General features: G+C 38.8%; 1 protein-coding gene across 1 annotated transcript; it reads right to left on the minus strand.

The window, feature by feature from the left end:
- Positions 1 to 1565: 1565 nt before the first annotated feature.
- prmt5 (protein arginine methyltransferase 5) lies at positions 1566 to 20208 on the minus strand. Its single transcript, XM_066681177.1, has 16 exons — positions 19998 to 20208; positions 17551 to 17669; positions 15091 to 15176; positions 13102 to 13236; positions 12847 to 12959; positions 11897 to 11946; positions 11620 to 11783; positions 10528 to 10689; positions 9252 to 9329; positions 9027 to 9085; positions 6547 to 6669; positions 6279 to 6454; positions 4829 to 5032; positions 4548 to 4658; positions 4404 to 4468; positions 1566 to 2342 (listed from the first exon to the last, which is right to left on the minus strand). Exons 1-16 carry the CDS (start codon positions 20093 to 20095, stop codon positions 2190 to 2192), a joined length of 1896 nt encoding a protein of 631 aa, XP_066537274.1. The 5' UTR covers positions 20096 to 20208; the 3' UTR covers positions 1566 to 2189.
- Positions 20209 to 21816: the final 1608 nt, after the last annotated feature.

The following is a 21816-nucleotide window of genomic DNA, read 5'->3' on the forward strand; positions in this document are numbered from 1 at the left end:
TGGAAGAAAGTATATATCCAAAGAGTGTGAGAGTTACGTGTCTCATTATTTTAGGATTGTGTTGTAGGCATCAATTCTAAATGTGATTTGTAAATTCCAGTACAGATCCAGAGACCTTGAAATATCTTGTCACTGTTGTTTCAACACCTTAATTTAATATATTGTATCTTGACTTGGCACCTTTTTATAGTAGGTTACATCATGACCATTGCAAAGCAATGACACGGAACCAGGCAAACAGGCGAGATAGGTAGCCTGAGAAAGTGAGAACGAGAGAAACGGGGATCAGATCTTTAGAGTATATGTCAAAGAATGTTTATCATGGAGTCATTCATATAAACATGTTACACACATAGTTGCTGCCTGCAAGTCCCTGATAAGGCCTGAGAGGTTGATGAGACCCGGCCTTGATGAACTGCTCGTCTGCTGTTATCTCCTCTTCCTGGGCTAGTTGGCAATGGGCAAAACATTCATCGTAAAAATATCTAAACATATATAGTCCACATTTTCTTCCAAATCTTTTTATGTAGACTGAAGTGTCCAATGATTTGCCTTAGTTTATTAAACCCCAAGAAAGTTGGCCCATCATTTTTAGAAGTTTGCAAAAACAGTGAATTCCGCTCCTTTAAGATGCCTCCCAAAGCAACACCAGACAGGCAATTCCTTATTAGAATACACTGTATTCACTAACTAGGACAACTATTAGACATTCCTATCTTGTTCCATCTTGAAGATGTAAAGTCAGAGACAGTAGCTCCATCTGTTGCTGCAGTTTGTTAGTCATCCTTTAGTCCTTCATCAATAGTCATAAGACACTGTTGGTTGGATATTACAGGTTGTTGGACTGCTGTCAGCATTGATGACAAGGGATTTGAAAACTCCAACAGCACTACTGTTTCTGATCCACCATTTATTGAAAGGAATCATTCTAATCATGCAGTTTACCAACCACAGACTGGATGATGGTCTGTTACATTGCATGACTCATAATATTTCATATTATCTCTAACATCCAACAACACAAACATAACACATACTGTAATATGTGGTTACCTACTACCTTACTGCTTTAAAGGGTTTACAGACTGTCAATTTGGGTTTGAGTAAAATAAAGTGACAAATCTTTTGTCCAAAATAATAATAAATACGCTTCCTTCAGGTTACTTACCAACAGAAGTGGCAAGCATACACCACAGGCCTCACAGGCAGAGTAAGGAAATTACATATAAATAAGTTCACTTGAAATCTCCAGTTTCTAAAGCAGCAGCACATTCATTAATCTGAAATTTGCTTGCACTCGTTTTATGATCAGATTTAAAGGTTTGAACTTGTATTAACAAGGGCCTATATCTCCAAACATTGAAACATTCTCCAAAATATTAGAAACTTTAAAGAATGTTCTGATACTACCCCCACACCCACCCACCTTTCTCTTTGATATCAAATCGAGAGTATTCTGCTGTTATTGGCCTGATAATCATCAGCTTTACACATTTTCTCAACATTTGGTGATCATTAAATAATCTTACCAATGACAACACAAGCCATGTTTAGGAATTTGTCATGTTTTAATTCACGTTATCTGGCAGTTCAGCAGGGGGAAAAAAACAAACAAACAAAAAAAACAACAACAACCCTAAAACGCAGTATGAAAAAGGGAATTTTGCTATACTAGCAGATATACAGTAATTATCTGCTCTGGTTAGGGACCACACACTGTTCAAATGACCTAACTGAATGGCACTTAAGTGCACAGAGGAGTGATAGTGAACATGAAAATGTGTGGGCCCAGCAGGCTCAGGGTCCCACTGACCAAGTTCTTTTACACTGTCTGTCAAGATGTGTGACTCACTGCTACAGTTCTTGAAATGAGGCCTTTTAAGGATATACCTTTTATATCAGAACTACATGAGTCAGAGTGGTTTGCCATGTTAAGTGGAATGAGGAGTAGGAAGCTTCTTGTTAATATAATGGGTATTCTCAGATGTTAGGTCTGACATCCAGCTTGTAAACAAGTATAAAAATTAACTGACCCAAGCTGTGAACCCAGGAGTGCACAGACATATTCATATCCAAGTGCATGTCAGTATGCGTCACAAATGTTCAGTTAAATAGGTTCTATATCCTTCACTGCAAATCAGAACGATGTATTAAAAAACAGACAAAAACGTAGCTGCATGTGTGCTTCCCTATAAGCCGATTGTGTAGGATCGTCCTGCGGGGTTGTGGATGGCAGAGCAAATGGGCTCAGTGACAGCCCACTCGTACCACACCTTCTTCCCATTGTTGCACCTCCAGAACCTCACGCACACGTCATCTCCTCCAGACAAGGGGATGGGCTGCTACAATGAAAAAACAAAACAAAAAAACAATCAGCTTCATTTACAAACCTGTACAGAAAAGACCAGTACAAATTCTGAGCTCCGATGTCTTGAAATATGAATCCATTAATCTGGGCAGTGAAACCTAATTTCTTCACACACGCAGCAACATTAGAACAAATACATATTAACAACATTATATTTTAATATAATATTATTGTAGCCATTTTCAAACCTCTCCAGAACGCTGATGGAGCTGTGACTTTATCAAACACTCAAATGCAGATAAGTCAGGAACCAAATTTCTTTGATTCAAAACAAACCCCTTTCTCTGCACTCTGTCAAGGATTATTTATATTCTTTGAATACTAAAGTGCTTCAAATGGGAGAAACATACTGTCAAGGTAGTCTATAAACTATACAATTTATTTCTAATTGTTTTTCTAAGTATAGGACAATGTATGTTAATCTTGAAGATATGCCATGTTATATACTATATATATTTAAAAGTTTCCTATATGCTGCTTAGTCAGAACTGCAAGGTCTAATCACAAAATGATAAACAGCGGCATCACCATGACAGCGTAAACAGTGAGACAGTGAGTGGAGTAATAATGTTTGCAAGAATCTATGTGAAAAAACCCTGAGGCTAGCCTGGGTTTGGATGCTCCTGCAGCGCTAAGGGGCAGTCCGTGACAAAACCTTAGTCTATTTGTGCTTTTCCACTGCGTGGGACCAGCTCACTTTTACCGTGTTGCTTTTCCACTAGCACAGCTCCTCCGCAAAATGGAGCCGGTCGCGTCGCAAATCTGTCTCTGACGGGAACTACAGGCTTTGGAAAACACCAAAGCTGGCTGTTAATTTAGACGCTGTTTACTTGTTATGTATTTGTGTGTTGCTTTTTTTTTTTTTTTTGGACTGAACACGGTTCTGTGCCCTAGTTTTCATGGAGCAGTTTTCCTTGTTGTACCTTCGGGCTTTGCTGGAGATTTTCGGCGGCCATTGGCCCAATGGGTGAACCTCTTCAAAACCCCTCAAGGTTATGTTATGAGCTGCCGTTGCGAAATAAATATAAATGTGAAACCTGCAGTAACTTCAGAGATTTTACAAGCAGCAAGTTTATGCTGGGGCGGCATGGTGGCGCGGCAGATAGTGTTGCAGTCACACAGCTCCAGAGAGCTCCTCTGTGAGGAGTGTGGTGTGTTCTCCCCGTGTCTGCGTGGGTTTCCTCCAGGTGCTCTGGTTTTCTCCCACGTTCCAAAAAACACATTTGTAGGTGGATTGGTGCCTCCAAAGTGTCCATAGGTGTGAGTGTGTGAGTGAATGTGTGTGTCGCCCTATGAAGGACTGGCGCCCCCTCTAGGGTGTGTTCCCACCTTGCGCCCAGTGCTTCTGGGTAGGCTCAGGACCCACCACGATCCTGAATTGAATAAGCGGTTTCAGACAATGAATAAATGAATGAAAGTTTGTGTTGAAGCTCTGCATTTCGTGGTGCTTGACAGGTCTCTTAGTTTACACGATTTAGTACCTACACAACTTGGTTGGAGCCATAACCGAGCAGGGACTGAAAAAGGAGACTCCTGCTGAGGAGACCCAAGAGATTGGATTCCTCCAATTCCAAGAGAGTTGCACTGAATACATTGCATTTATTGAGGCGAGTAACGTAAATATAAAAGTAACTCTGATTGGTTCTGTGGCAGACCTCATGTCAAGCCAAACTTGTGGTGCATTTACGCAGCTTTGTTTTTAAATGGGAGTCATCAGCTGCACTCATGAAGTGAGACTGAATGGGGGTAGACGGAGCAGCTAAAAAGTTGAGCAGAGCAAACATAATGCATCCATCCAATTAGATGAAAGACCAGTCTTTCAGAGTTCAAAATGGACTCAAAAGGGCATGAATTCATTTGGATGAGTCAACTTCAATTGGAGAACAACTTTATTATGCCCACATGCAGCATGCTAAAGTGGGTATATGCGCTCAGGTCAGTTGCTGTGCCAGAGCAGCGTAAATGTAGTGGTAGCCCCTATTTTGCAGTAAGGTACTGATGTGACTGTACCTTAGCCCACGCTAACAGAACTTACTTTGAGAGGGAAGAGGATGGGGAACCAGGAGAACATTCCTGGGGAGTGCGTCTCTGGTCTTATACCTGAAACAAGAAACAAACTTTGAATTGATGCTTCCACAGCCACGGTCTTTGCTGCTATGCCATAAAGTCTGAGACTTACTAAGCATGACGTCTTTGTATAGTGTGGTCTCGAAATATCCAGCGAAACCGTGAAGCACCGAGTTACAGCCCACAGTGAAGCGCAGACACTGATATCTGTTATTGTTCATATCTGTGATAGGAAAAGACAAAAGAGAATTAAGCCTTGGGTGAGACATGAGTTCTCAGAGTACATTATATCAGTAGTGAACAAATTTAGAAGCTTATTAATAACTCTAAAGAAAATTAGAAGGGTTTATTTCATAGATGTATCTGCAGAAAGGTTGGAATGGGGTACTTCACCTGAGGTGGGGTGCACAAAGGTAAAGCAGGGTTTAGGGTCAGCAAGCTGGTGGAAGTTGTGTAGCCTCACAACATACGGCGTCTCAAAGTGGCACTCGGGGTCCTTGTCCCTCTCCCGGCAGCTTCGCACTTCATTATAGAGCTTAGATGAGGATAAAGGTGCCAGAAATGAGGTGTAGGAACAGGGAATGCTCACTCCATCATCTGGAAAATGCAACAAACTGATGTAAATGCTATGAACGTTTTCAAACATGTAGAGCATGTTTATAATTTGTCTTGCAAACTTACAACCAATAACTTTTAGAAAGTTCAAACCACAAACAATAGCCTTAGAAGCCATGGCTGGTAGAGGATGTTATGGAACATTGCATTAATTTGAACCAGTAAAATTAAATAAATAATCGTCTACGTGATTTTTTTTTTGAAGGTCATTACCTCCATGTACCTTTTAACCACTGACTTTGTTTGTAACAAAGTCCTACTTATATAACAGAATATGTTCAGAATTTAGCAATCATCTGCCATTCCATTGTTATGTGCACACTGGATAATTGAGGCTCATATAAATAATGTGAATCAGCCTTTCCGACATGAAAATACTTAGATCCAAATATTGGTGATGGTCACTTGGAAGCCTGCTTGAATATTGGTCCCATTTAAAAAAAAAAAAAAATAAAAAAAATAAAAAAAAAATAAAATAAAAAGCTTTTGCTGAAATGATATGGCACCTCTGATCTAAAAGAACACAATATAACTATTAACCTGCAGCTAATGTACAGTGTACACGTTACCATCATAGTGACAAGTGCGGACAGTGTGAAACGCTCCACTGATTAATACAGAAAACTGTTGTGTGGCATATGCTGCTGGTTACCACGTCTGCTGTGCAAACCACTTACATAAGCTGCGATAAAATGCTCACTTGACTCATTATTGTATATTGCAATAATTCTAAAGATTGTTTGTATAAATTTACATTATCGCCCAAGCCATAGATTGATTAACGTAAAATTAAGGCAGGTTAATAAAAGGGTGGCACAGTAGCTCGGTGGTTTGCATGTTTGTATCTCAGCGCTGGAATCTTGAGATAAAGTTCCATCTGGGTGGAGTTTCCATGGTCTCTATGTCTGCATGGGTTTCCTCCAGGGTCTCCAGTTTCTTCCCACAGTCCAAAACAGGGGTTAGGTGAACTGGCTCCTCTAAACTGTCCTGGTTTGTGTGAATGAGTGTGCATATGAATGAATGTCTGTATTTGTGTGCCCAGATATGGATTGTCTCACTATCTTCCTAGTGCCCAATGCAGTGCTCCAGGTGGATGGTCGTTCCTGCTTGAGAGTACAGTGTGTGTTTGGCTTCCGCTTATCACCAGCGTGTGTGTGTAGATTGAATGTTAAACAGAATGGCGTTTTTGTGCAGTGTTTAGAGCAAAAATATCCGTATATCCTTGTACCTTTGAGAAAGTGCTGTGCTCCATCAAGGCACTCGGGTGAGAGCTCGTTGTCGCCAAAGGACCCTAAAAGCTCACTGACGAGGATGTCAGCTTTCTCCGGGGCTGCCCACTCCCGCATATCACATGACACCACAGTCACCTGATCTCCCCATTCCTCAAACTTCCAGTTCTCCAGGCTGAAATAAATAGTAATAAGAGATAAATCCCAGAACCTTTTAAACGATGACTTTTAAATTTGATTATGAATAAATTAGGAAAATACACATACGTGATGACAGCATTGGGATTCTTCTCCACAGCATACACACGCAGCTTCCTGTCTGCTTGCTTGGCGGCACGTAGTGAAGCATTAACCAGAGGGCCGCGTCCAGCTCCTAGCACCATCAGCACCCTGCCAAAACACATGATTTGTTCCTAGTCAAAAGGAATACCTGCACAATATACAGTGTATTAACCAATAACATCATATTGGCTCTGCAACACTGCGGGGCTCAAGGCAGTCACACAGGCAAATTGATTTACATTAGCAATTAATTAAATGTAATAGTAAGCACTATTCAAAGTAACATTAGCTGTTATCAGTTGGGGGTTAGTTGCCTGATCAAAAGTAAAGTCAAAGCATGTCAGAGATGCCTCATTAACACCCTAGAAACTTCTAATTAACTTCTTGAAAAACCATTATGTATAATGTCAACAAAAAAAAAAAAAACCTGTAGGCTTGACAAATAAATAACCATTCATCCCTGGGAACGGAGAGGAGTCTCCTGGAGCACGTCCACCAAAGAAAATCAATAATAATTTATCATACATTTTCACTAGCACAAGAATGCAAAGTGTTCAAAATTCAGCAGAGTAAGACATGATGTAACTGACTATTCAGTTAGAAGCATCAGTTCAATACAAATATAAAACAAAACTTGCAATACCATTAATGAAGGCTCCCCAAGGCAACAGTAATTTGTTAAATGCATAAACCACCAGTAGCTCCTTCAAAAAGCTCACTGCCAGCCAGGCAGCTTTGTTGTTACACTCATATCTCATATCATGTTAAGCTGACGTTGATTTTGTACAAACATAGCAGGCTCCTGGGACTACAAAAGCTCGAAAACCTAGAATCAATCGTCCAATTCGCTTCTCTATCAAAAAGCTTGCAAATTCTGACATGAATGGTTTTGGATTTCAATTAAATCCACTGGGCATATGCGAGTAATGCGAGAAAACAGCTTTGTCACCCCCTGGTGGCACTTCCTGTTGGCTTCAAACAGACTGGAGACGGATCCCGTTCATGGATATTGGGCTTTTTTTTGTGTGTCAAACAACTTGACATTCAACGCCTACATTTCAGGTAATTTTTGTTCCTGGTTAATTTAAAGCAAAAAAAAAAAAAAAAACTTAAAATTAGCCAAGCAGAGATAATTATCTTGAACGGTGCTGAGCTGTAAATAGTCACATCGTTCTCCTTTGAGAACAGAGCATTTAACATCACTCAAAGAAAATATCCAAATTGCCACTAATCAGGACCACTTAAAGAACTCCTTGACACTGTTAAATAGTGTCCATTCCTTGGCTATTTTTCATTCCACTCACTGGTGTATGCCTTTTCCATCAATCACCACATCTAACAGTCGTATCAGACATGGTACTGTTAATTGCTTTAACTGTTCATTATATATTTGGAGCAGATCCTATCTATGTAATTTGCTAAAAGTCTTCTTTAGTGTCTGGTTAAAGTTGTGTGGCATCACGTCACTGGGTCAACTGAAACAGCAGGGAGACTGCATTTAATCAGTAGCAGTATGCGCATGCGCACACACACACACACTGCCCACTACACAAATTAAGGCTGATTTGACAACAGTTTTTTGGTATCCAATCCATTCCCAGCATCAGACCCATATATGACGGTAGGGAAAAGAGAACAGCCCGTGTGGTATGACATAATCAAAACTTCCTTACAACCTCCTTCTCACAGGCTGACTGGCTCTTTTTGCTTAAGAGTTTATCTATAAACAAACTATGTTGAGCATTATGAGAACTCCATTCATATATCAACCTGTGTTTGGTATCTTATTTAAAACATTTCTGTTTTTAATTGCACTGCAAGTTTCCTGGACTGCTAAACCTGTTCCGTAATGGCTAGAAAGTTTATAAAGTTAAAATAAACACTGTGTTCAAAATTAAATACTTCTCAATATTTTATCATTTATTGGTCCAAAACCTGGATAGGACAGAGCACAGACCCAGATTGCAGTCCATCTATTAGCAAACCCTGTGCCAAGTCATGTTAAATCTACACTGGCTGGATAAAATATAATGGGTAAAATTTAAATTCCTTACAATCCCACTTTATACTTCCAGAACCAGACTGTTCAGCCCTAGTGAATGGTATTAATAAAAGCAGAATTTCAGACTACTTGTGGTTATCAGATAAATATGAAGAAGAAACAGGCCTAAAATATACCCTGCAGAATCTGCCATGGTAAGTTGCAGGCTGGTAAAGTGACCCACTTCAATGACACAAAGTATATGGTTAGATTGTAGCACGCAAACAAAGAAATTGTACTTGAAAAGACTTGCTGGAAAAAGTGGATGTTCATGTAGAAACTTCTAAATTATATGGCTATTGTTATGGGATGTATTAACACATTAAGCTTTCGTCTCAGGTGGGCTTCACCAATAAATAAAGCTCTGCAGTGAAGTAGAAATTCCTGGCAGCAGAAGCGTAAACCTGAATGTGAGAACACTTACTGTACATTAGTTTCTTTTTGCTCCTCTGGAACTCTATCTAGCAGGCATTTATACACCGCCTGGAGGGAGAGATGAATTACTCAAATCAGTGGAGCGTTATAATACAACAGCACCAAATGCAATACAACAAACTAAAACACATTTCACAGGTGTGATGTATGTGAACTGAAACACACAAAAGGAACACCACAGCAGCTGAGCCCCTTTTCTCTACTTTCCACTCACCTGTTGGTATTGCGAATATTTAATGGGGTCTTTCTCAAAGACCTCATACGTCTGCGACTCCAAATTGTCCATTAGAGGCTGGAATCAGACATAAAACACTAAATGAGAATAATCAGATAACATAAAAATGTGACATTACAAAGACCCACAAGCTGCTTGTTGAAGTGTACAGGCAAGAGTCCAGCTAATGAACTGTCTGACCGATATTAGCTTAGTAGTTTCAATCACTGCTGATTCAAGTTCATTTCATACTGTAGTAATACCGTAATAAAAAAAGCATTCATCTGTGAGCTTTATAATTTCACGCTCATGTGCCAGTCACAGACAGACACACACACAAAAGAAAACCCCACCATCATGGCCAGAATACCAAAAGAAAATAAAAGTAGAGGAAAACAAGTGAACCTTTAGCCTGAAGATAAAGTATAAACACCTAATGTGAACTGTGTAAATGAATAAATATAACATTTAAATAAACACAAAAACAGGATTTTTATTACAGGACACACTATTGAAATATGTAGAAAATAATTACTGAATAATCACAATTTAAAAAAACCTTTAAAACTCAGTGAAATCACTGCAAGCTTTTGTTGTTTATGTACAGGTCAGTAACCGCACATATCCCTGACATTTTAAACATCTCAGCTCTCATTATGGTCCAGTTTAAATTTGTTGGAATTGCAGTAATGTTCGTTTGATATTTTAGGAATGCAGATGATTAAAGCTGATAATTCATAGATATTTCTTTTGCCGGTGTCAGAAAGAAACAAAACACATGAATAGTTACACGAATGTGTTTTTTTTGAGTAACTAATTACAGTTACTCTATTAAAAATAAATACAAACCCCACAGCCTGAACATGCAAACCTAGTGATTCCTCTATCGGCTTATTAAAACCAGTGGAAATTAAAGTGTGTGCGTGTGTGTTCATTTCATCCTATTGGTGGAATAACCACATAGGAGGTCAGCAGAAAGAGATTAATTTTAAATAAAACAGCTTAAACCACCAAGGCCTTTCATTTTTGAACATAGTTTCTTTTTGTCAGAATTGTATATTTTTTTAACAGCGTGTCATATCTGCTCCACAAATGCCATCAAGAGTGCATCTGAATTGTTTAAATCAACAGGTCTAAATCATCAAAACAAATGACTGGGTGTACTCCTGCTTTGCTGGAACAAAGCTTTACTCACCCTTTGTTTATAAGAAAACGCCTATACTTTAGAACCAGAATTTAGACAGTTTTCATGTCCGTTTCAGTTTAATGCACCTACTTGTAATGGAGACTGTAGGTAGTCCTCATAGCCCTTGGCAAACAGCTCGTATGCGTTGGGCGCTGGACGGTTCTGGTTGAGGTACTCCAGGTACTGCAGATAGGAGCGGAAGTCTTTCTCACTGTGGCGACTTGTCCCTGTAAATATGAACTGAGCCTCCAGCTGGCAGGGACAAGAAGAAATTACTTTATTAACACTGGGCTATTTCTTTTAAATTACCAATTCATTTGAAATGACAGAAAGCTGACAAAATTTCAAGGGATTTTAGCACACTTCATGTTACTAGCATTGCATTAAAACACAAACAATAAACAATTTTCCTTTTCTTTTCTCTGATTCGTAAATACTAATGCACAAGAGAAAAAAATTAAGTTCCAGAATGAAACAATTTGTAAAAATTCATTACACTTACAATGACCAACCACCTTCCTTTTTTACGCTCTAAGTTCATTCTCTCAGCTCCATTGACCATACAATTACAGACTGTAGTCAACTTGTTGCTCCTCATACATTGTTTGCCCAGTTTCACCCTGTTCTTTAATGATCAGATCCTACAGAGGACAATCACAGACCACTTATGAAGTGGTAGATCAATCTCAGCGCTCAGTGTTTAGTGTGTGTGTGTGGTGTTGGTGTGTTTGTGTGTTGTTCTGGTACGAGTGGAACAGACACAGCAGTGCTTCTGAAGACTGTCACACACCTATCTCATTGGTCCCCCATGTAGATCATTGAACAACAGTTTGAAAACAAAGTGTGCAATAAACAAATGGACTACACTCTGTAATTGTAGAACTACGAAGTGCTGCTGTATGGTCTCTGGAGATGAGAGGATGGACTGTGAGCGTAGAAACAAGCAGGTGGTCATAATATTATGTCTGATCAGTGTATATAGAAGTGCATTCTACCAGCTATTGTATGCTTACAATGATCTTTATGGAGTTATTTTTCACTAGTCTAGCACCAGCCCAAATTCATCTTTTAATAGAAACAATTTTTAACTACTGATGATTGTTTCCCACAAGAAGTGCATTGAAATATCTTGTGAATGTTTAACAAAACATACTTCTCAGATTCAAGTCCTTGAGTGCCTACCTTGAACAGGCGGAATATTATTCGTTGATGTGCTTTTGAGAGGACTGGAAATCCCTTCTTATTGGTCAGAAATATGCTAGTGGGAAGAATGGCAGCTTTGATTGGTTCCCCAAGCCACTTGTCAATGACAGTGTCAGAGGGCACGTCCGCACCAACCTCAATAGCTTTAGGAAGATGGAAGAAATTGAATTTCAGACTTAAACATTATTTATATTAAAATGTAGCTAGACTTTAAACATGAACAATAATCAAATTTCTGTTCAAACGATAAGCTCACCAAGACAAATCCTTTTATTGTAGTCACAGAGGGTCCTGAATGAATGCCACCTAATGGAGTATCAGAGGAGAAATAGATTAGGAACATGTTTTGCTCATGCTAAATTTATGAAGCAAGTAAAATATATTGCATGTTCATATTCATTTATTTCATAACATTTCTTATGAACACTGAATAAATTCAAACTTTTTCATGATATTCTAATTTTATATGGCATAGTATTCATGCCAGAAAACTTGAAGTTACCTTTACCCCCTGTCACATTAAGAGTTCCATTTCGAAGAAAAAATGCGATGGCTTCTGGTTATGCTGGTAGCTACATCTAAAATTAAAGGCCTTCTGTCAAGCTCCTGAAGGCCTGACCAGTTAGATACCAAGATACCATGGAAGTGAGGGTAATTGTCTGTTAGGTGTTTCAAGATTTTAACTTGTTTTCAATCAAAATTTAACAGTGAAATAATGGCATTAGTCAAAAATTCAAAAACAGCAAGCATTATAATTAATAATAATAAAAATTTATTTTTATTCAAAAATCTTCAGATATTACCAAAAATATGCATCTGGGATGACTTTAAATAGATAACTTTGTTTATAATATAATGACTATAAAGCGCATATTCACAAACATTTCAGAGAATAATCATTGGCCATACATTCTACACTTTGTTTGCCATTTCTGCTTCTCTGTTCTAATTAAGATTTAATGAGCTGCATATTCAGTTGCACAAGATGGGAGTGCTATTAGGAATCTCAAACACTCTATGTGATAGTTCATGTTACAATAACAAGGGCTCACTTTCCTCCTCCGCAGTCAAGATGAGACCGAGTACTACAGGCTAATGAAAGACCCAGTTATATATCATGTGACCATTTACCTAAAGCTATAACTCAATCTACTGCTTGCTGTCTCATCTCCACTCTAAATGTTGTAATATATAATGTTTCCTCACCAGCCCCAGGTCTTCTCTTCATTGTTGCTGTCATCAATTTGATTCAGGGGCTCATTCTCAATGAGGTCTTCTCGAGTGTCCTCAAGCGCCAGCAGGGGAACTCTGATCCAGAACTAAAACAACAAATTGAGACTAAAATCATCCTGTTCGTAAATAACTAAAATGCTGAATGCCTGTTGGTTTAGAAGTGTATACTAGCGATGCTTTAACTGAGCTTTGAACACAGTTTTTGATCCTGGGTAGCTGTCCTCTCACCATGGAAGAGTGGTGTCCTGTATGGATGTGGTTGAGCAGAACACGGGCCAAGTTGGCACACTGCTGGCCCTTCAGGGGGATCATGAAGGCTGGAAGGCCCAGATAAGCACAGAAATTCAGCTCCTGTACCAGCGCCTAAAGCAGGGATGCAGAGTTAATTATGAGTGCTGCGCTGATCCAAAACACTGACAAAAGCAAGTCTTGCTACTTAAAGTTTAGGAACAAGTCCAATAGCTGGTCACAGTTAGACACCAGACATTCAGACATCTGCTCCAAACAACTGCAGCGTCTCTGCTCAAGCGGTGAGGAAGAATGTGGCTTTTCAACTACAGCAAAGTCTTGTACATAGCAATATTGATACCTGTTAGATGCAGTTCACATGAAAAACAACAGGAAAAGGGTTAATAATGCATGATCCCACTACCTAAGGCAAGTCAGTTACATCTGCCAAAGAGGTTTTTTGTGATACACTCTAAATAAAAGAAGAATAATTATGGCAGCAACAAAATTAGAGTTGATGAAAAGGTATGCTTTTAATTTTAAGGTAGTCAAATCAATACAAAACAGAAATAAAATGTCTTGTTTAAGAAAGCTGTTGAATATCACAACTACAGTATGATAACCTCAACAGAAAACGGCTTTAAAAAATAATATATAAATAAACACCTGTCTACAAACGAATGATTAGAGGTGACCAACAACTCAAATCAGCATTTGACAGAAATAAATGTTCTATCTCTTTTTAGTGGTGTCAACATTCCTTTTTAAACATTTAAACACTTAATTAGTCCCAAAGAGGTAGTTTTCAATTCAAATTTGACATTCCAGCTTAAAATGATGTAATATTTATTAATATTCTAGTATGTGTAGGAAATATAACTGTGGCAACTTTAATAACAAAAAAGCAAATTCAAACATTTGTATTTTAGTGTAAAAAGATTTCTGAATTTCATTCACACCACCCACACTCCACTACTGCTTCTCTTTAATCCACTGTAACCTTGTACTCTTCTATTGAGGTGTTACTGCTGGGATTCATTTGGCTTTTCTAAAAGGTAGATGTCATTTCATTCAGCCCATTTCTTACATTTCTGTCACAGACAATGACTCCTCTTTTCCAGTCAGGCCAAGTCTGTGCTAGTTGCTAGTCTTGTGCAGTCGCATAGTGTGCAAGGGAAATCTTTGCCTCCAAATCACTTTTCAGACCAGTCGCAGCATATTAAACGTTTGAGTTTTTTCAACCTGACTTTGAATGTAGTGTAAAATCTTCAGCAACTCAAGGCTGAAGGAATCCCTTCAACAGCCAATGAGAACAGAGCACAGAAAGTAAACACAGATGTGTGCAGCGGAGCTCTACAGTGGAGGACCGATTAAACGCTAAAACTACTAAAAGCTACAATACATTACATAGTGCTGGATGCACATGTCCCGAAATAACCAGTATTACTTGCTGGAGAACACAGTGAGCCACAAAACACACGGTTAGAGTCTATTCTAATTTACCATTCCACCTTAAATGACGGAGCACTATGGCTACTGCTAACGTTTTGGAACCATTTAAGGTGGAACGTAGCCTCAAGTATGTTCTATCTTCTCATTTCGAGCTCGCTCTGCAGTGTGTAGAGACAGCACTATGCTTTCCCATCCACGACCCAAAGACATTTTTATTTTTTGGATCTACACAAATAGCAGCGCAAACGATAACCATGTTGTATGTCCATATTTGTCTCCCAGGAAACCTGAGTTTTGTGTTTGGTTGGGTAGTTTGGGGTTGTTTAGTGAATTATCCCTAGGTCTGTAGTGTGTGCCAGATATGTTTCCAGTCTGCGTAAAAACTGACAAACTGAATTGTGAGATGCCCAGTTTGTTTATAATCTGCACTGACTTTAAAAGTCGTGTAGTGTCTCCAGGGCTTTAGTATGACGGCAGCATTTTACTCCAGGGTTGTACAAGAGTTGATATATATGATACATAAAACTTTTTACTTACTGCCTCTGAATTCCTGCGCTCTGTGGTCAATTCGGAGTCTGTGTCTATCCATGGTGAGAGCTTTCCCACTATGAGTGTGTTCCAGTCTGGGGGGAAAAAAAACAACAACAACACATTGCAGTGATTAAAGACTATATTGTAATAGCAAAACCAGATTTGGTATAGATCAAGCAGACAGAAACCTTTCCTAGCCTGTATTAACAACTCTATTCACAGAAGAACCTTCTTGCTGCAGTGCAGGAATTCATTTATTGTTTTTTACCACTCTGATAAGTACAAGCACACAATTATTGGCTCCCCTATAGATTGTCTGGTAGTGCTGACTGATCTGTAGTGGTGTCACAGAATCCATAATCTCAAGCCTGAACAACCTGCATACAACTGAAATAAAATTGGAAAACCTCTCTGGTAATCAAAACCACCGCTATATTGAAACTCTTCAGATAAAACCAAATGCTCTCTGGTATAAATAAATTGACCTACACTGCTGGAATAGTCAGTCATGCCTGCCCCTGCACAATGAGTTAGTGAAAAACCGCACCCCCCTTGTAGACTTTGTTTCCCTTGGCCCGGACCAAACGGTATCACACACACTACACGACTGAGGATAAAGTACATGACCCCAAACTCCCCAACCAAACATGCAACTTGCATTTCCTTCAAAACACAGATAAATGCGGAAGTACTACTTTGATGTGGTTATTGTTTGTGCTGTTATTTGTGTAGATTTACAAAAAAAAAAAAAATAAAAAAATAAAAAAAAAAAAGTAAAATGTCTTTATGGTCATTAATGGGAAAACATAGCGCAGTGTCTACACATTGCAGTGGAAGCTGGAGATTAGTAGAATAGCACATAGTTGCGGCTACGTTCCACCTTAAATGGCCAGTGTTGCGTAATTTAAGGTGGAATGGAAAATTATAATTCAGTTGGAATAAAGGCTGTAAAAGCATGTTGGGTGGCGCACCATGTTCTCCTACAGGTAATACTTGTTATTTGGGGAAATGTGCATTCAGCACTATGTAATATATTGTTGTTTTTCATAGTTTTACCGGTTAATCTGTCCTCTACTCTATAGCTTCAATTTTTCATGGCTCTGAAACTTTGTGTTGTATGTGTTGTTAATGAAGAATTAAATTTTGTTCATGGGGGTGGGCGATATAGAAAAATACATGATTTTTTTTTTTTTATAAAGACTTCTTTTTCATGCTGGTTTTTAACCTCTTAACACTCCAGGTATTTTTTCCATTTTTGACCTGAAATTACATACCCTAACCTTGAGTAATAAACTAGAAGCAATTTTTTAAGTAATGCTTGTTGAGCTTCAACCCTGATTGATCAACAGACTTGACTGACGTGTTGTTAAAGCTGAGGGCCCAAGCTACATGGCCATAGCAGAGAGCCACAGGAACATATTTTAATTATTATTATAATTATTTTTATTTGTTGCACTTTATCTGAACAGTTTTTTTTTCCATTTTTGAGAGTACTCTTTACACATACATGAGGATTACTAATGAGTGGATTGGTCTTGTTTTGAAGGGGACAACCTATGAAAGTGCAGGCATGCTTTGTGTGTGTTTGTATCATTTGTGGCCTCTTCAGGTTTCGTGGTGCCTCAGATTTTTATTTTATTTTTTTTGCGAGGAAGAGATCTCATGTATGGAATTCAGTAGTTATAAATTTTAGAGTACTGACATACATTATCTGTGTTCTGAGAGTCTGCCCATTGATGTGTAATATGTACCCAGCATGTAAACAACTTATAAGAACTGCAGCGTACTGAATGTGCATTAGCACGATCCAACGACATCCCTGTGATGGTGTATCATGGATAAATTCTTATCCTCCACGATCTGATATCATGTATCGCAAAGCCCAAATTGTTTATTCAAGCTTATTACAGAACACTGCTTTAACAAAATAAAATCTATAAGTATAGCAATATCTGGATTTATAGGCACTTATTTAGTATAGATCGTATTGGCAGAGAGTTGAACATGAAATATCGGTATTGGAAGGGAAAAAAAGTGGCATCAATGCATCCCTAGATTGTATTGAAGTACGAAGGCACCAACTACGAACAGTGCATGGCTAAAAAGAGGCAGACAAACTCCCAGCAAGATTAAAAATAAAATAAATAAGTAAAAATTCCCAAATTTAATACGCGAAAAAATTTACAGTACATGCCTCAAAATGTACAAAATGAATATATTTCTTCATTAATCCTAATCAAGGTAAAATGTTCAATGAATTGTGATATTGCTTTATAGTCATATCACCCAGTACTACTTCAGACTTCCTGTGCTAAAATAACATTACCCCATCTGCCCATTTAAAACTTATCCTGTTCGAATGGTACCAATTTTGTACTGCAATGTAGAATAGAATGATAGTGTTACTATACAAACTTAGAGATATTAAAGTCAGCACAAACAGTGACATCTCTCACGCTTTCCTACCTCTTCCACAGAGCAGCAGGTCTGAGCGTGTTTGAGCTCCCGGTCTGGCCTTAGCTGGGTCCAGTTCATATTCTCTTCGAAACCGTGGATGGAACAATGGCATGCACAAGAAATCAAATCTGTGAAGCAGAGAAGTTAGAATAAAAATGTAAAAAAAAAAAAAAAAAAAACTTTCAGATTGAAAGAAAATGTATATTACCCCCCAATATTTAAGGGGCATCACGCAACTTTGTGCTTTAAAAAAAAAAAAAAACTCTCCATTAATAATTTAATTTTATCCATGTGGTGTTGTTTTTATGCAAGAAGACATATCATTAATGATATAGGCAGTCAGTGTGAAGCTTGAGAATTTCTGCTTTAAAACTGTAGTATTCCAAACACTGTCTCAAAGCAGTATTTTTTTGAAAGGGAAAAAGTGACTTTATTTTATTAGCCATCTATTCCATTTTTGTAAACTTTCACCAGCAACTAAAACTAACCAACCAATCATTTTTGCCTCTGTCATGGGCATGGCCACAACTAGCCAATCAGCTTGCTGTATCCATGTCTCAGCACAAAACTGTGCAGAAACACTGAACACAGGCCTCTGCATCTGACTGAATACACAATATTTGTGGACACCCCTTAAAATGTCAAATTCAAACTGAGTTTCTGACATTCGAGTGTAGGCATGTAACTGTTTTCTAAAGTTTCAGCTCATGTATGAGAGAGTGAAACTCTCCATGCTTCTTTTTTCCCTCAAAATGAGAGTTTAAAATCTGTGTTAGAGTTTGATTCCCGCTCTGGGTGACTGTCTGTGAGGAGTGTGCTGTGTTCTCCCTGTGTCTGTGAGGAGTATGGTGTGTTCTCCCCGTGTCTGCGTGGGTTTCCTCTGGGTGACTGTCTGTGAGGAGTATGGTGTGTTCTCCCCGTGTCTGCGTGGGTTTCCTCTGGGTGACTGTCTGTGAGGAGTGTGGTGTTTTCTCTCCGTGTCTGCGTGGTTTTCCTCCAGGTGACTGTGAGGAGTGTGGTGTGTTCTCCCTGTGTCCACATGGGTTTCCTCCGGGTGGCTGTCGGTGACGGGTGTGGTGCTCTCCCTGAGTCTGTGTGGGTTTCCTCTCACCATCCAAAAACACATGTTGGTAGGTGGATTGGCAACCTAAAAGTGTCCGTAGGTGTGAGTGTGTGAGTGCTTCGCTGATAAGGACTGGTGCCCCCTCCAGGGTGTATTCCCACCTTGCGCCCAATGATTCCAGGCAGGCTCTAGACCCACTGCAACCCTGAACTGGATAAGGGTTACAGATAATGGAAGAACTGAATGAAAAATCTGTGTTAGCATTTTTCTGAGTAGAAAATAAAATGTTTGTTGATTGCGGATTTTTTTTATTACTGGAAAAAACAGAAACAGCAGTCTAAATAAATAAAAAATAAATAGATAAATAAATGTATTAATTAAAAATAAAAAATGTTGTCACATCTTTTGTGTATAGTCCATTCATTCATTTTCTGTAACCACATCATCCTCCAGGCCTGACTCTAAATTACTGGTTGCAAGGCAGGAACGCAGGCTTTCACAGCAAATCCACCTACCAACCCGTGTTTGGACCATGGGAAGAACAGTGTCACGTTGTAGTTCTGTAGTTTTTTTTTTTTTTTTTTACATTTTCATTTAGTTTGTTTCAATTTGCATTTGGTGTTAAAAGACTTACAAATGAGCAGATTCAGACAGCCAGGGTTTCTTATGTCACAAACCAAGGAACCAAGCCCACCACCTGGATTGAATGTGACCATACTGAAGATCACTGTATCATTTTTAGGAAAAGAGATTTAGGGACTGAATCAATGACCAGAGGGCGACTTTATAAGATCACCAGACGACGATGTCCATCTTAACTAGTGTGCAAGTCTGGACGCACTTGATCAAATTACACATTGATTTTTCCACGGAAATTAATTAACTTGCACATCTTCTACATGTTAATGCACACAGCTTAGTTTACATTAAAATGAACCTGTCCCAATAAATTGCGCTCAAAAATAGAGCAAATAGACAAAAGACTGAATTATATTTTAATTTTAAATATTCTTTCTGTATAGAATGTGTCAACGTATTTTCACATGGAAGGTCAAGAAAATGGGTCATTTGCCTAGGATCATTCAAACCACCCACTCGAAGCTAAGCTTTGTCTCCAGCACCCAAATTTTCATTCCACCTTAAATGCGCAGCATATACTACAGCCACATTTAAGGTAGAAATTACCATTTTAATACATAAGCAGGCAAGTTAATCTACTCAAGTAGACTTGCTGTTAGTAATGTGGAAAGCTATATGTAGGCTGTCGAGAAGCTCCTAAACGGCTAAGTTCATCACGTGTAGTGACGGTGCTGTGAGAACTTCTACCTCTTTCCCTGCATTCAGAGCCAATAATCATGGCTAAATCATACCGCGGACTTTACGGGCCTCTTACCCGAGTTTAGCGACGGCAGACAGAGTATCCGCCACTTCGGGAACACAATTTACATCTCTACCGCAGGACACACGGCTCCCCGCGCTGGCGGACGCCATCGCTTATAGACCAGACGAGACAAGGGAAAAATGAAACAGCCGGAAACTATAGTGAAATTGCGGACATTTTGGCTCAACTGTACGATCCACCTACTTCTGGCGACCAAGGGCCTCCTGAGCCAAAATGGCGACCACAGGCTCTTCGGTTTCTTCTTCGCGAAGTCCCGCGATATTTGAAGACGAGATGAGAAAGGATAAACGAATGAACACATGTGCACTTGTTCCCTCTTAAAGGGCCAATATTCGGAATATTTTAAAGTCACAATTTGTAGATTACAGGACATAGATTACAAGAACCCATCCGTGTATGTTGCATATTTAGAGTTAATATAATAATAATAATAAAAATAATAATAATATAGATTCTGTGGGGCTTCTGTACTCTTTTGCCTTCATTTAGTACACATGGCTCTATAACTATCCATTTATTCCCCACTTCCATCTTTACTCACCCTTCTATCTCAGGCCTGCAGCTACAAAGCCTCACCCTGCACTGGTTCCTTGGAGTTTTGACATATAAAACCCTTGCTGTCTGAAATCACCATTTGAGATTTGATATTTGTGCTTGATATGTCTTCTAAAATATATATATTAAAAAACATCAAATGTAGATGTTTACAAGTATGTGTGTGTAGTTTTTGTATATCATACAGTAAGGCAAAATCACCAATCTCCTGTAACCACTTCATCCTGATCAGAATTAATGGCTGCAGTGATGGAACACACCATGAACAGTGCACCAATCCATTGCAGGGCATCTCTCACAATTGAAGTTTAACCTTGTTTCTTATTTTTACATGTTTACATGGTCCTTGATTTTGAGAGTTCTCTTGCCCCTTGAAAATTAATTACCAGATGTAGTGTTTAAAATCACCCCTACAAAATGGGATTACTCTTCAAGAGTCTGCTTTGTCATCAGAATACAAGTAAAAAAGAGTAGTGTGTCAGTGGTTCTCTGCTGCGAGTCTGCGGTGGTATCAGAGAAGTGCTCCTGGACTTTAGTTTAGTTACATATAGGGCGTCAAATGCGTTCCACAATCACATATTATCACTCACTCCTAACTCTCTGTGATATAAAGCTGAATTCAGTTGCATATTTGGTAACTTTTTTTTCAAACCTGCCACTGGAATGTAATAGCGTCAGCATTTAAATGGGACATATTATTCAAAATTCACTTTTTCCACTTGGGTCTCTACTGCTCCTATAAACACTCCAAGCACGGAAAAAACATCCATCCGAGTCACAATAAGAAAATTTGCATAGAACCACCCTGGCACCACCCTTCACCGGTAAACTTTGGATGGGTGGGACGTGACCAGCAACAGCTTATTTGCATAAAGGTGACAGAGCCCTTAAACGGCTCATTCTAAATGGGACTGAAACTGTCAGGAATAGAACTGGTGAGATCTCTTTATGTGAGAGAGATTTTATGCAAAGAACTTCATGAACATATTTTGTATAATCTACAGATCTATTTTAACTCGTTTAAAAAAGGGATAACATGTCCCCTTTAGCAATGTTACAATAGTTATCATAGTTTTTAAAGGAGAATTTACAGACATTTGTGGCTTTATTTGGTCACTTGCAACACCAGTTTCCAGAGATTTACAAGGTATACATAGCCCTTCATTTGAAGTATGCTCCTGAAAAATTTCAAGGGAGACACCACTCACTTTAGGCAAAACGAAGGGATAGACTTAAGTGGTAGGGCTAAGGGGTG

Source organism: Hoplias malabaricus, chromosome 9 (assembly GCF_029633855.1).
Source record: "Hoplias malabaricus isolate fHopMal1 chromosome 9, fHopMal1.hap1, whole genome shotgun sequence".
NCBI lineage: Eukaryota > Metazoa > Chordata > Actinopteri > Characiformes > Erythrinidae > Hoplias > Hoplias malabaricus.